Source organism: Macaca mulatta, chromosome 2 (genome assembly GCF_049350105.2).
Source record: "Macaca mulatta isolate MMU2019108-1 chromosome 2, T2T-MMU8v2.0, whole genome shotgun sequence".
NCBI lineage: Eukaryota > Metazoa > Chordata > Mammalia > Primates > Cercopithecidae > Macaca > Macaca mulatta.
Genome location: NC_133407.1, coordinates 109,110,801 through 109,123,751, shown reverse-complemented (window position 1 = coordinate 109,123,751; position 12,951 = coordinate 109,110,801). Strand labels below are relative to the sequence as shown.

General features: G+C 47.4%; 1 protein-coding gene across 8 annotated transcripts in view; it reads left to right on the top strand.

Moving 5' to 3' along the window:
- The window catches only part of SLC6A20 (solute carrier family 6 member 20), a 48,385-nt gene that overhangs the window by 22,524 nt on the left and 12,910 nt on the right, over positions 1-12,951 (top strand). For 3 of the 8 annotated variants that reach the window (XM_077992303.1, XM_077992302.1, XM_077992304.1), the window contains exons 5-8: positions 1,614-1,724; positions 2,782-3,023; positions 3,838-4,000; positions 8,466-8,670. In XM_077992303.1, coding sequence (XP_077848429.1) covers positions 1,614-1,724; positions 2,782-3,023; positions 3,838-4,000; positions 8,466-8,670 — 721 coding nt within the window. Of the gene's footprint in view, positions 1-1,613; positions 1,909-2,781; positions 3,024-3,837; positions 4,001-8,465; positions 8,671-9,087; positions 9,142-9,974; positions 10,170-11,036; positions 11,197-12,951 lie in introns of all 8 variants that reach the window. The other 5 variants (XR_013413834.1, XM_077992298.1, XM_077992300.1 and 2 more) reach the window with 5 other exon arrangements.

Sequence of the window (12,951 nt, the reverse complement as noted above, 5' to 3'; positions counted from 1 at the left end):
TGGCAAAATACCCCAACAGCTCTATGTAAAGGGAACTAATCTTGTCACAGACCATGTGCCATTTCCTGGCATCCTCTGTTGGAATTGCCTTTGTTTCCTGCCAGAATCTCTGTAGAGTGGTCAGAATTGGTTTCTTCCAATAGGTTAGGCTGGATCACATGTCCAGCAATTCTGCCCACTTGGGGAGACTCCATGAGCCTCCGGGAAACTTGCTCACCTCGGGAGAAGGAGGGAAATTCCCGGGGCTGGCCCTAAGGGCCTGCTTAGTGCCCATTGTGATGGATGTTGGTCATGAGTAAGTGCTCTGTCTTTTCATCTCTATCTCTTATCTGGTTTCTTTTCTTATAATCTTGGGTGGATTTATTACTGTTCTCAAGTTACAACAACCTCAGCTAAGAAGCAGTGATAAAAGACACACCCCGCATTCCACCTGCTGTCCTCTGGGTGACAGGGCACGGAGTGCCACTCTGGCGGCCTTGGAAATGGATAAGAAGATGACACCACACCTCAGTGGGAAGGGAGGGTCAAGTGTAATTCAAGTCCACCTGAACATGAGCCACCAGCCATATTTCTCACAGAGAGACTCAAACTTTAAGGGAACTCTTACACAAAAGACAATCTAGCAAAATATTTATTTGCTTTACAAATGAGGCCCTGGTACACATATGAGTTGATTTACAGAAAAAATTCCATTCCTGGATAGGCACACGTGCACTTGAAGGTCTGTATTCTATGGCTTTGTGACAGTTAGAATCACCCAGAGCATGACAGGTGACTACTAACGCTACCATGAACACTGAATATATTAACAAAACATCATTGAACTTACCATGCATGCTGGTGGAGAAAGAAGATCTGGTTGACAAAAATGTCCATTCAGGTGTAATGTTAAAGCCTAAGGAAGTAAACCCTTTTTGGAGGGTTGCCATAAAAATCAGATCTGAATTTCCTATTGTATTTATTATGGAGACATTGTCCTCTACTCTACACGTCGCTGCTTTCCTGCATGAGCACTCATGACCAATCTGCTCTCAGGCCCCAATCCCGGGGAAATCTGTCCTTCTCCAAGCTGCAGATTTTTGTTTTCCTTTTAATTGTGTTCCTGCTTTGTGTGTAGGCCACCAGGAAGCTCGGAGCTGAATCTGCCTCAGAAACTGGGTAGAGACTAATGCACAGATTCTATGGGTTGCTTTTTCCTGTGGGCTCATTACTGGATTGCCCATATATTTTTTTCAGGCTGATTTCTTTATCTAGCAATTTTGAAATGTTAATGTGACTGATGTGTTTTTGTGGGTAACCTCAAATCCTTTCCGGAATAAGGTCAGGTTGAAGGGAGGGTGGAAGGCAGAGGCTCGGTACCTGTTTGCCTCTTCTCTACCGAATAAGGAATGTCCTGCTGGTCACAACTGTGAGTGACCACATCCCACCAACCCATTTCTCCAGCCCTAACCCAGAGCCTGTGTGTGACCAAGAATCTCCATGCCTTTTCCAGCTGTCAGCAGCTGGGCAGTGCAGCCTGAATACCCCAGATGTGGCGGTGTTCCGTGGGGCGTGGGTCTGTCCTGTGGACCCCACCGCTCCGGGAGGCCGACTCTGCTCTCTGATGCCCGCAGGTGGTGTATTTCACGGCATCACTGCCCTACTGCGTGCTCATCATCTACCTCATCAGGGGCCTCACGCTCCATGGAGCCACCAACGGCCTCATGTACATGTTCACTCCCAAGGTACGGGCTGAAGCGGGAGGTCCCTAAGGGCGCCCCTCACTCATCCTGCCACCTTCCAGGACAGGTGGGAAGAGGGAAAGATGGAGAGTGGGCCAACGCTGTACCCAGGGAAGCTGATGTGAGCCCACGAGGGTGTGGTGGGAGCGTGGAGTACCTGCAGTCGCTGGATCACCTCCTCAGCCAGGTCGTCCCCACTCCCTGTTAATTCTGGAGCATTAAGTCTTTCAGCCTCTCCTTTTCATCCTCACTGTCCCCCAACTGCTGCACCCCTACCACTGCCTCACCTCAAGCCCCTTTCAAACTGGACCAAGCTTTTTCCCATGAGCACTGCTCTGGTCATCTTGTTTGCGGGCTCATATGGTTCCCTGCACCCGTTTCCCTACAGGGTTTCCTACAATCCCTTCCCAACCCACCCACTCTTCATGCACCCCACACCCAGGGTTCATCCATGGAGGGTGCCCTCTTGCCTTTGGGATGGGGCAAGTTCTTCATTTAGCAAATCTAGCCCCTGGAAATTAAATGACTGTGTCATCCTCCTCCTTCCCCATTCCAAACGCCCCCTGATGTCAGTGCCGAGAGTCAACCCACACCTAGACCTCCCCTGCCAGGCCACACCACCTCCATCTCTGAATGCCCAGACCTGTGCAGTATCTGCCTGTGAATCAGGGCTCCGTGTGTGTTTTAATTATTTTACCCTGCAGTATTCCATTGCACACCTCTGCACCGATGTATAGTGGTGAGCATAGCTGCTTCTGGTTACACACCTCCTATGACTGAAGTGCTGTAGAAGATACGTAGCACCTTATATCCTCCACATAACACCTGTATTCTCCACAGCACCTTAGCCATGGGAGGTGTGCAGCTTGAGCTGTGTGTTTCATCTGCCAGGGAGTGGATGGGGCCAGAAGAGCTGGTCTCCAGTCCCAGGGGTGCCCCGATGGCTGCGTGCTGTAGGCGAGCTCCTTCCCCTCTCTGGGTTACTCTCCTGTTGAGGGTCTAAGTGTTTGTTTGGAATCTCACCCAGGGCTCATCAGCCCTGTCCCTGTTGGCCTTCCAGATGGAACAGCTGGCCAACCCCAAGGCCTGGGTCAATGCAGCCACCCAGATCTTCTTCTCACTCGGCCTGGGCTTTGGCAGCCTGATCGCCTTCGCCAGCTACAATGAGCCATCCAACAACTGCCAGAAGCACGCCATCATTGTGTCCCTCATCAACAGCTTCACCTCCATATTTGCCAGCATCGTCACCTTCTCCATCTATGGCTTCAAGGCCACCTTCAATTATGAAAACTGCTTGAAGAAGTAAGCTTGGGCTGTCCCACCGAGTCCCAGGCCTCCCTGAGCTCTGAGCTGAAGGGTCGCCTGGGCAAGGGCTGGGGCAAAGTGCACCAGTTTTGGAGTCCTCAATCCAGGGCTCACGTTCAGACTCCTTATACCACCACCAGTTGCTGGGGGGCCTGGGGCATGTCAACATCTGCCTGGCAGGGACGAGGGCACGTTAATGTGTTGCGAGCACTTAGCGTAATAGGACATACGACAATCAAACTTTGTTTCTTCTACCCCATCTCCCCAACCTCAAAAGTAACCAAGAAGCCTCTAGCTAAGCCACAGAGATTGCAGGATACACTTTCTGTGGCGCCTTGCCCAAAATACATGGACATCATCCAGGAGGTATGCTGTCCAGTTGGGTAGTTACCAGCCACAAGTGGCTGTTTACAAATTTACATTTAAATCAATGCAACTTAATTCATATTCCCATGTTACTTTCAATCAGTTGCTCAGTGTCCACCATCAAGTACTCAGTTGCCATATGTGGCAGTGAGTGCCAAATGGGACAGCCCAGATAGAGAACATTTTCATCAGCACGGAAACTTCTGCTGGACTGTGTTGGTCCAGAGGTTAAAAGAGCCTAGCTGTGTGAGTTTGGTGCCTGTTGTCATCATTGTTCATATCTGAGGCTTCTTCAGTGCCATTCAAAATCACCCCACCCTTTAAAAGGTCACCAAGCAACAGGTTCCCTTTCCTCACCTAATCAGAAAAGAAGAGGCTGACGGGCGGCTTTGGTGACAGCTGCCTTTCTGATCAGTGAAGGTCGGTCCGATGGTGTGTTCTGCAGGGTGAGTCTGCTGCTGACCAACACTTTTGACCTTGAAGATGGCTTTTTGACGGCCAGCAACCTGGAGCAGGTGAAGGGCTACCTCGCATCTGCCTACCCAAGCAAATACAGCGAGGTGTTCCCGCACATCAAAAACTGCAGCTTGGAGTCGGAGCTAGACACGGTAACGTGCCCAGGCAAGGCTGGGGACTGTCTTCTCTCCACACACTCATGGGGACCTTGGTGAGCTGCTGACTTGGGAGCTAGGTGAGGTCCATAAAAATGAAGAAGTATCTTGAATAACTTTTCCTGCAACTCCAAGAAGAGAGGCTTTACCACCACTCTCCTGAGGGCTGCTGGAGAATGCTAGTTACAGTAACCTCTCTGTCCGTTCTTTTTCTTTTGTGTTTCTAAGCTTTTAAAATACAGGAAAGTAGAGAGAATAATATAACAAACACCCATATATATACCACTCAGAAAGATCCATTATAAACATTTTGTCATTTTGAGTTCAGATTTTCTTTATATAAAGGGAAAGAACGTTTCAAAGATGAAGTTAAAAAGTCCCCTTTGTTTTCCCTACTCACCAGAGGCAAGAACCTTCATTTTTATATTTTATATTTTACATTTTTATACCCATTCATGTATTCTTAAATAATATCATTGTTTTGTTGGCAGTTTTTATTTTATTTTATTTTTTTCCAACAAGCCTTTGGACTCCTATGTCGGCAGTTTTTAAATAGGCATAAATGGTCTGGAAAGATACTTCTCTCATTCAGCATTTTAATTTTGAGATCTGTCCACAATAACACATGCGGAACCTCATTGTTCATTTAAATGCTGCATTTTATTCCATCACACAAGTATACTGCAATTTATCCATTCCCTTACTAATAGACATTTGGAGGTTTTTTTTTTAATTTTTGCTACTGAAAGTCATCTTTATATTTTACAGAATTATCTCTGCTGTGCTGGGAGCTTTATTTTTTCACATTAGTTTGAGGATCAGTTTGATAAGTTTCATTGGAAAAAAATCTAGGGAATTTTTACTAGACTTGCATTGATTTTATAGTGTAATTTGGGGAGAATTAATATCTTTTGAATTGTGACATTCGACTTAGGAGCATACTTTCTCTCATTCACTCAGGTCTTTTAAAATATTCTTCAGCTAACTTTCTCTATGAACATCTTGGCACATCTTTCATTAGATTTCTATTACCTTACTGTTTTATTGTATTGTGAATGGTGTCTCTTCCCCTCATTCTATCATTGTTTGTTTTTGTTGCAAAAGGAAGCTAAAAATTTTGTATGTTGACCTTGTATCCAGCAACCTTTATGAATTTTCTTATTAATTCTCACATTTAGCTACAGACTTGCTTCAGTTTTCTATGTTAAACTGTCCTATCGCCTGCAGACTGAATTTTGCATTTTTCTTTTCAATGCTTATATCTCATTCCCTTGTTCTTATTGTATTCACTAGGATTTCTAGCACATGGGAGTAGAAGTGATAGTGGGCATATTTGTCTAATTCTTATATTTAAAGTAAACACTTCTAGAGATTATTTCTACAGAGTGTTCCTAGGTAATGCTTTTCAAGGGTAGAGAGTAGGGAGGGCCTGTGGCTCTGGTTGCCAGTAAGCTACTTTGGAGGTTGGTATTTTTGGGGTGGTTGGTTGGTTGGGTTTGGTTTGTTTGGCACTTTGTTTCCTGGGTACAACCACTGTAGGTCATTTCATGAGTTAGGCAATGCTTTTTTCTCCTGCTTGTTCAGCCCTAGCTCCATGCTTGCACTGGCCTGTGGCATGAGCCTACTTCCCTGGGCAGGCATCAGACCGCAGCCCCGAAACCCCAGCCTTCAAGGCCTAGGTCCTGTTCAGGTGATCCATGAGGTCCTTCAGCTTCCGCACCTATTCAGTGCTTTCACTTCAACTTTCCTTTATGGTTTTGGCACCTGGGAGTTTTCCTCACTACTTCTGAGCTTGGCTCTACAGCCAAGAATTACATGGTTGGTTATTGATTTATCTAGACTTCGTTTTTCCTGTTGCTTTGTTCTTTTTTTCTTTCTTTCTTTCTTTTCTTTCCTCATTCCACTTTATTCCCTGCTGTTTGGAATTTGGCTGCTTGATTTCTTCTTGAAATTTTCCTTTCATATTTAACTTAATAAAGTCTAAAGTTAAACAGCATCTTGACCTCCTTCCCAAAATTCAAAAGGACTTTAGAGTACTTTCATTTTATTGCTCCCATTTTAAATGATTGTTGTCTAGTTCTGTCTCTTTAACCCCATACACTTGACATGACATTATTATTATTTTATACAGCTCTTGTATTTACCTACATGTTTGCCATTTTATTTGTTCACCATTCTTTCTTGCATCCCAGTGTCTCCAAAGGTTTTTCCTTAAAATACTTTCATTTAGAGCAGTTTTCTTAAATTTTATTCTGTAATTGGCATCTATCTTTTAAAGATATTTTTCCTCAGCGTAGAAAATTCCAGGTTAACAGTTATTTTCTCTCAACACTTTGAAGATGTTTGCTATGTGATTCAGGCTTCCATTGTTGCTGTTGAAATTTTATTTCATTCTTTGTAAGCAAGCAGTTTTTTCTCTTTCTCATGATCTTCTCTTTGTCTTTGGCCTCTGCAATCTAGACATGGCATGAATATATTTTTATTTATCCACTCTAGGCCTAGGTGAGGTTGGGCTTCCTGGATCTATGGATCCATGTTTCTTATCAGTTTTGGAAAATTCGTACCTATTATCTCATAATCATTGTCTCTGATTATCTCATTTTTCTCCTTTTGGAACTTCATTAGATGTGACTTTTTCATCCTGTCCTACAGGTTTCTTAACCTCTCTTTTATTTTTCCCATCTTCTTATCCTTTTTTGTCTTACTGAGTCATTCCTGGATATATCTTTCAGTTCACTAACTCTCTTTTCAGCTGCATCTAATCTGGTATTTAATTGTCAACTGAACCTTTTAATTCAATAACTATATTTTTTATATAGATGCTATTTTTTTCCAATTTATTTGTCCATCCCAATAGTTTCTTGATACATGTTTATCTTTGTAATGTTATTCTTTGTTTCGTTAAACATTTCATACATAACTGTTTCAGTCGTGGCCATAGGCAAGAGAAGGAGAGCAGTATTTTAACACTGTTTAGAATTGCTGGCTCATGATAATAATAAAAAGTATATCAACTTTTTGTAGATTTTTACTATTGTTTTTAAGTTCTCTACAAGTAGTCACTCCCTTGTTGTTAGCACATGAAGCCAACTATTTTCAGTATGCCTCTGAGCAGCTGGTATGCTATAGAATTGACCTGTGTTCTTGTATTAGTCAATGCAGCCTGCTATAACAAAATATCATAGACTGGGTGGCTTAAACAACATAAATTTATTTTCTTTTATTTACTTTTAGTAGAGACGAGGTCTTGCTATGTTGCCCAAGCTGATCTCAAACTCCTGAGCTCAAGTGATCCTCCCACCTAAGCCTCCCAAAGTGCTAGGATTATAGGCATGAGCCACTGTGCCCAGCAAGCAATAGGAATTTATGTCTCACAGTCCTGGAGGCTGAGAAGTCCAAGATCAAGGTCCAGCAGGGTTTGGTTTCTGATGAAGGCCTGTTTCCTGGTTCATGAATACTTATCTTCTCACTGTGTCTTCACACAATAGAGAGTTCTCTCTGTCTCTTCCTCTTGCTATAAGACCACAGTCTGGTCAGATTAAGGCTCCAATATTATAACTCCGTTTAACCTTAATTACTTCCTAAAGACCCTATCTCCAGATACAGTCACATTGGGAGCTAGGGTTTCAACATACAAATTTCAGGTGGACACGGTTCAGTCCATAGCAATTCTGAATCTGACAATCCAACATCTGCCACCCTTGGGGAGGGTTGTTCTAAATCTTATTTCTTATTCTTGGTAGTTCTTCACTCACAGTGACTTCTCTCCTTGTGGGTTTGTAAATCCCTGTTTATGAGCACTTTGCTTAATCTCTGGGAAACCTGTGTGTCTAAATCGGGGGGCTTCTACCCAGGGAGGGCTTGTTTTTGCTTCTTCTGTGGGTAGCCAGGGAGTACACACAACTTATTATCCCTTTTGAGCCCCTTGGGGGATTGTCTTTAAGCAGGAGTTCCAGCCTCAATTTCCATAGTTTAACATCTCCACAACAGCGTTACCAACACAGGGACCTGACCGCTGAGCACCTGGCCCTCCTGGTTGCCTGCTGACCAAGCTGGCTCTCCACAATTCTGCTTCCTGCTGCCCTGGCCCTGCCCGCCCTCCTCAGGTCCCAGCCACAGAGGTTTCAGGACACCTAGTCAGTCATCACATTAGAAGCAGAAATTATGCATTGTTTTATTCTTTTTCATCCAGAATTTACGTAAGTTGGGGCAGGAGAGGGGAACTCAGTGTTGCAGGCTGGCTGCAAGTTCTCACGTGCTTTGCATATATGAGCTCCTAGCAGCTCCCTTTCCTTTTCGACCCAGCTAAGTGTAAGGGGCTGGTCTGCAGATGGAAGCTCCAACCTCACAATGTGGCTTCTCATGACCACTTCCAAGGTCCCCCACGTTGCTTAGCACTGAATGTGTGAATAAGACTGTAAGTCCCTCATGCATGTAACTGGTGTCTTCTCACCCTGGGCAGGCCGTCCAGGGCACTGGCCTGGCATTCATCGTCTACACGGAGGCCATTAAAAACATGGAGGTGTCCCAGCTGTGGTCGGTGCTCTACTTCTTCATGCTGCTGATGCTGGGCATTGGGAGCATGCTGGGAAACACAGCGGCCATCCTCACCCCTCTGACAGACAGCAAGATCATCTCCAGCCACCTGCCCAAGGAGGCCATCTCAGGTCAGCAGGCCAGCCAGTGGAGGGGGCGGGGATCAGGAGGGCCAGGGCATGGGAGTGAGCAGGGGAGAGTTCCCTCAGGGGTCATGGGCTGGTTCAGGTGGCTGCAGGGGGCTGCGTTCCATTCTCCACATCACAGGGAAGTGAAATGGCCACCCCAACCCAACTCCCCAACCTGACATTCAAAGTTCTCCAGGCTAGGAGAGAACTTGCTGTTGCTTTTGTTTGTTTTCATTGAAGTATATTATATATATTTCAGACAGAGTCTTACTCTGTCAACCAGGCTAGAGTGCAGTGGCGTGATTTTGGCTCACTGCAACCTCCATTTCCCGGGTTCAAGTGATTCTCCTGCTTCACTCTCCCAAGTAGCGGGGATTACAGGTGCATGCCATGACACCTGGCTGATTTTTGTGTCTTTAGTAGAGACGGGGTTTCACCATGTTGGCCAAGCTGGTCTTGAACTCCTGACCTCAGGTAATTTGCCCATCTCAGCCTCCCAAAGTGCTGGGGTTACGGGCGTGAGCCACCACACCCAGCCTGAACTATGACCATTATAAAGTGTACAATTCTTAAGTACAAACTCAGTGGATTTTACATATGTGTCCACTCGAGGAACCACCACCTAGGTCAAGATACAGAACATTTTCCACACCCTAGACAGCTCCTTCACACCCCTTCCCAGGAAATATGCACCCTCGGACTTCACCTCTATTCTGACTTCTACGTTTTAGGGTTTTTTTTTCCTATTTTTTTTTTTTAAAGACAGTCTCACTCTGTCACCCAGGCTGGAGTGCAATGGTGCGATCTTGGCTCACTGCAACCTCCGCCTCCCAGGGTCAAGCTGTTCTCGTGCCTCAGCCTCCTGAGTAGCTGGGATTACAGGTGCACACCATGATGCCTGGCTAATTTTTGTATTTTTAGTAGAGACAGGGTTTCATCGTGTTGGCCAGGCTGGTCTCAAACTCCTGACCTCAAGTGATCTACCTGCCTCGGCCTCCCAAAGTACTGGGATTACAGGCATGAGTCATTGCGCCTGGCCTTCCTGTTCTTGAATTTCATATGAACGAAGTCCTGCTGTACATACTCTGCACCTATTTTCTTCACTCAGAATCTACCTGTGAGATCCACTCATGTTTCGAGCAGCAATCGTCTGCCCCTTTTTCTGCCTATATAATAATCCATTGTAAGATCACATACCAGTTTCTTTATCCATTCTGCTGTTGATGGACATTTCAGTTCTTAGGAAATGAGCTGGCTTTTCCAATTACATCTCTCATGGTTTCATTCCCTGGCCCATCTGCAACCAGAGTGCCTCAAGGACCCTGTGGCCTACACCTCTGCCTCTGAAGACACCATTCCTCCACATGCAGGACGAATCAAACCCAGCTCCCAGGCCATCTCCTTCAAGCCCCGACCACTCCAGTTGGAGTTGCCCCCACCTCTTCAGAGTCCAGCAGCACTTAGCCCCCTTCCTCGGACCTGGTCTCTGTAGCCAACACTAGGTGTGCCTGTAGCCCTTGGCCAGCGCATGGTCCCTTTCTCCTTGTGTGTCCCCGTCAGGATGGCAGGAGGGCTCGGTAGCAAGCAGTGTACGGTGTGGTAGTCGAAAGGGCAGGTGTGGGCTCTAGACTCAGACACGCATGGGGTCCCCAGGGGAGGCAACTGGAGGAGCCTGGGATGAAGGCCCAGGTTCTGGAGGCTAAAGGGCCTGGATCTGAATCCTCACTCTGCCACTGACGTGCTATGGGACGTCGGGGGAGCCTTGGACATCTCTGAGCCTTGCCTTCCCATCAGTGAAAGGGGACTCCGGACATCTGCCTCAGAGGCCTAAGGGTCCAACGCATTGCAAGTGCCTGGCACGTGGGAGGATCTTGGTGGACATGTGTCTCTTCCCCGCCCCACCCCCTTCTTGGTGGATGCAAGTCCTCTCTAGGAAGTCCTTATGGGGCCACCCCATATTCAAGCCTCCTCCCCTGATTCTTTTCTCATAAGCTCCAGGGCTGAGTTGTTGGGATAAACAGAGAGGGTTAGAATTGCAGACCCACAGCCTGGGCGGGATCCTGGAATGGCAGTGCCCACCACGTCTGCTTGTTCATTGAGCTTGAAGCTCTGCCTCCCCTGCAGGGCAGCTCAGTGAGTCAACATCAGTGACTCCTGCTGACACACTTCGGGACACCATTGTGCCCCCTGCCCCACACACATGGCACACACCTTCAGAGAGTCCAACCCATGACAGCTCTTTCAACCCATGTGGATGAACCAATCAGCCAAGGTCCCCCGAAGGCCAGTGGCCCCGCTGTCCCTTAGAAAACTGGTGAGCAGTAGTGGGGGGTTTTGGGCAGGTGAGCAGCTGGTCTTGTGGCCCCCAGGTCTGGTGTGCCTTGTCAACTGTGCCATCGGCATGGTGTTCACCATGGAGGCTGGGAACTACTGGTTTGATATATTCAACGACTACGCGGCCACACTGTCCCTGCTGCTCATCGTGCTGGTGGAGACGATTGCCGTGTGCTACGTGTACGGGTTGAGGAGGTGAGGAGGCCCAGGACCCCTAGTTGCGCAGGGAAAACACAGCCACAGAGGCCACACCCCCAAAACAGCTGTTTCTTGATACACATTTTCCCCTCTTCCTTAAGCTTGGCATCGTTACTCAATGTTTGTTCTTTGCCCGCAGATCTCAGCTAATGCTCTGCCCCTATTCCACGCTCAGTTTGCTTCAGTGAATATCTTTCTCTCTATTCCCGTACTTCTGCTTTGTATCACAGGATGTTTTAGGGTCGACCCTGCTGGACCCCCACAGCTTACTGGGGCAGGGAATTGTGCCTCCAGGCACTGGATGCTCTGATCATCGGCCAACATCAGTATTTTCCCAGAACCCTGACCAAAGTGCAGTTGATAACTTAGACCTTAGAAACTTTGGCAGATTGAAAATTTAGTCAGTGAGGTTCTCAATCCCAGTGCACAGCACAGGACTGGAATGTTTTCATTCTCCCCAGGTGATGGAATGTGCAGCTGGGGCAAGAGCCACCAGTCTAGAGCAGCCTTCAAACTCGAGTGTGCCTCACAGTCCCTTGGGCTGGTCAAACACAGCTGCGGGACTCACACCCAAGGTTCTGATCAGGCAGGCCTGGGGAAGGCCAAGAATTCACATTTCTAGCAGGTTCCCAGATGAGTCTGGCACCCACGCTTTGAGAATCACTGGCCTAGAGAGCTTTGCTACCCCAAGTGTGGTCCCTAGAGCGGGAGCAGCAGCAACAAGGCGCTCATTGGGACTGTAGAAGCTCGGACCCACCCCGTCCTGCTGAATCAGATCCTACATCTTCACGCTACGTCCGGGGGGCCTGAGGCACCTCAGTTTGGGCAGCGCTGCTCAAGTGGGCACCGGTTTGGGCGAGGAGGCTGTGCCACGTTGTTTTCTGCCCTCTTCCCCAGTCTTTTTGATCTTCCATGCTGGTTCGGGGTGGGGAGGGAGACATTGACAACACTCTGGGAGGCAGGCATTCCTGAAGCAGCATTCCCTGCTATGTCCCTGCAAAGGCCAGGGTCCTGTGCCATGCTGCGGAATGTCCCATGGTCCATTCATTTCAGGACATAAGTTAAACAAAGCCAAATCGATGTCTTTCCCGTAGGACTTCTCAGAGTTATGGATCTCAAGTTATGGATCCCAAAGAGAGGGTTAGAATTGCAGCATTTCCAGACTTACTTGGTCAAGGAATGCCTTTTCACCCTCCGCTCACCCCACTCTCACCCTTAGCTACTAACATTTCGAGGACACTAGCGTTAGGGGGACCAGCTCTCCCTGTTTCCCCAGGATTGAGGGGTTTTCTGGGATGTGGAACTTTCGGTGCTAAAACTGGGAAAATCCCTGGTCACCTAGGAAATGCCAGTCTAGAGGGAGAAAGAGATTGGTCACTGAGAGGGTGAGTGTTTCAGGATAAAAAGAGAAGGTTGGGAGAGAGGAACAGAACCTAGGGCCCACTGGAGGTCACTAGATCGGTGAGGGGCACAAGTCCATCAAAAAGGGGCTGGCGAAGGGAGACAGGCGGAAACAAACGTGCCTTGGAGATGTTGTAGGTGGACTGACTGTAAGTGGTAGGTGGGGAGTGCTTCGGCTTGCTCAGGGGACACCGCCATCTAGTGACCACCCAGCGACAGTGTCCTGGGGCTTTTCTGCAGCCAGCTCTTCCCGACTTTCTCCATCCAGAAAGCGGGGGGTAATGGGGGTGTGAAGGGACAAGAGGACCCCCCAACACTTTTTCACCTGTCCGATTTTTGAAAGCCCCAGAT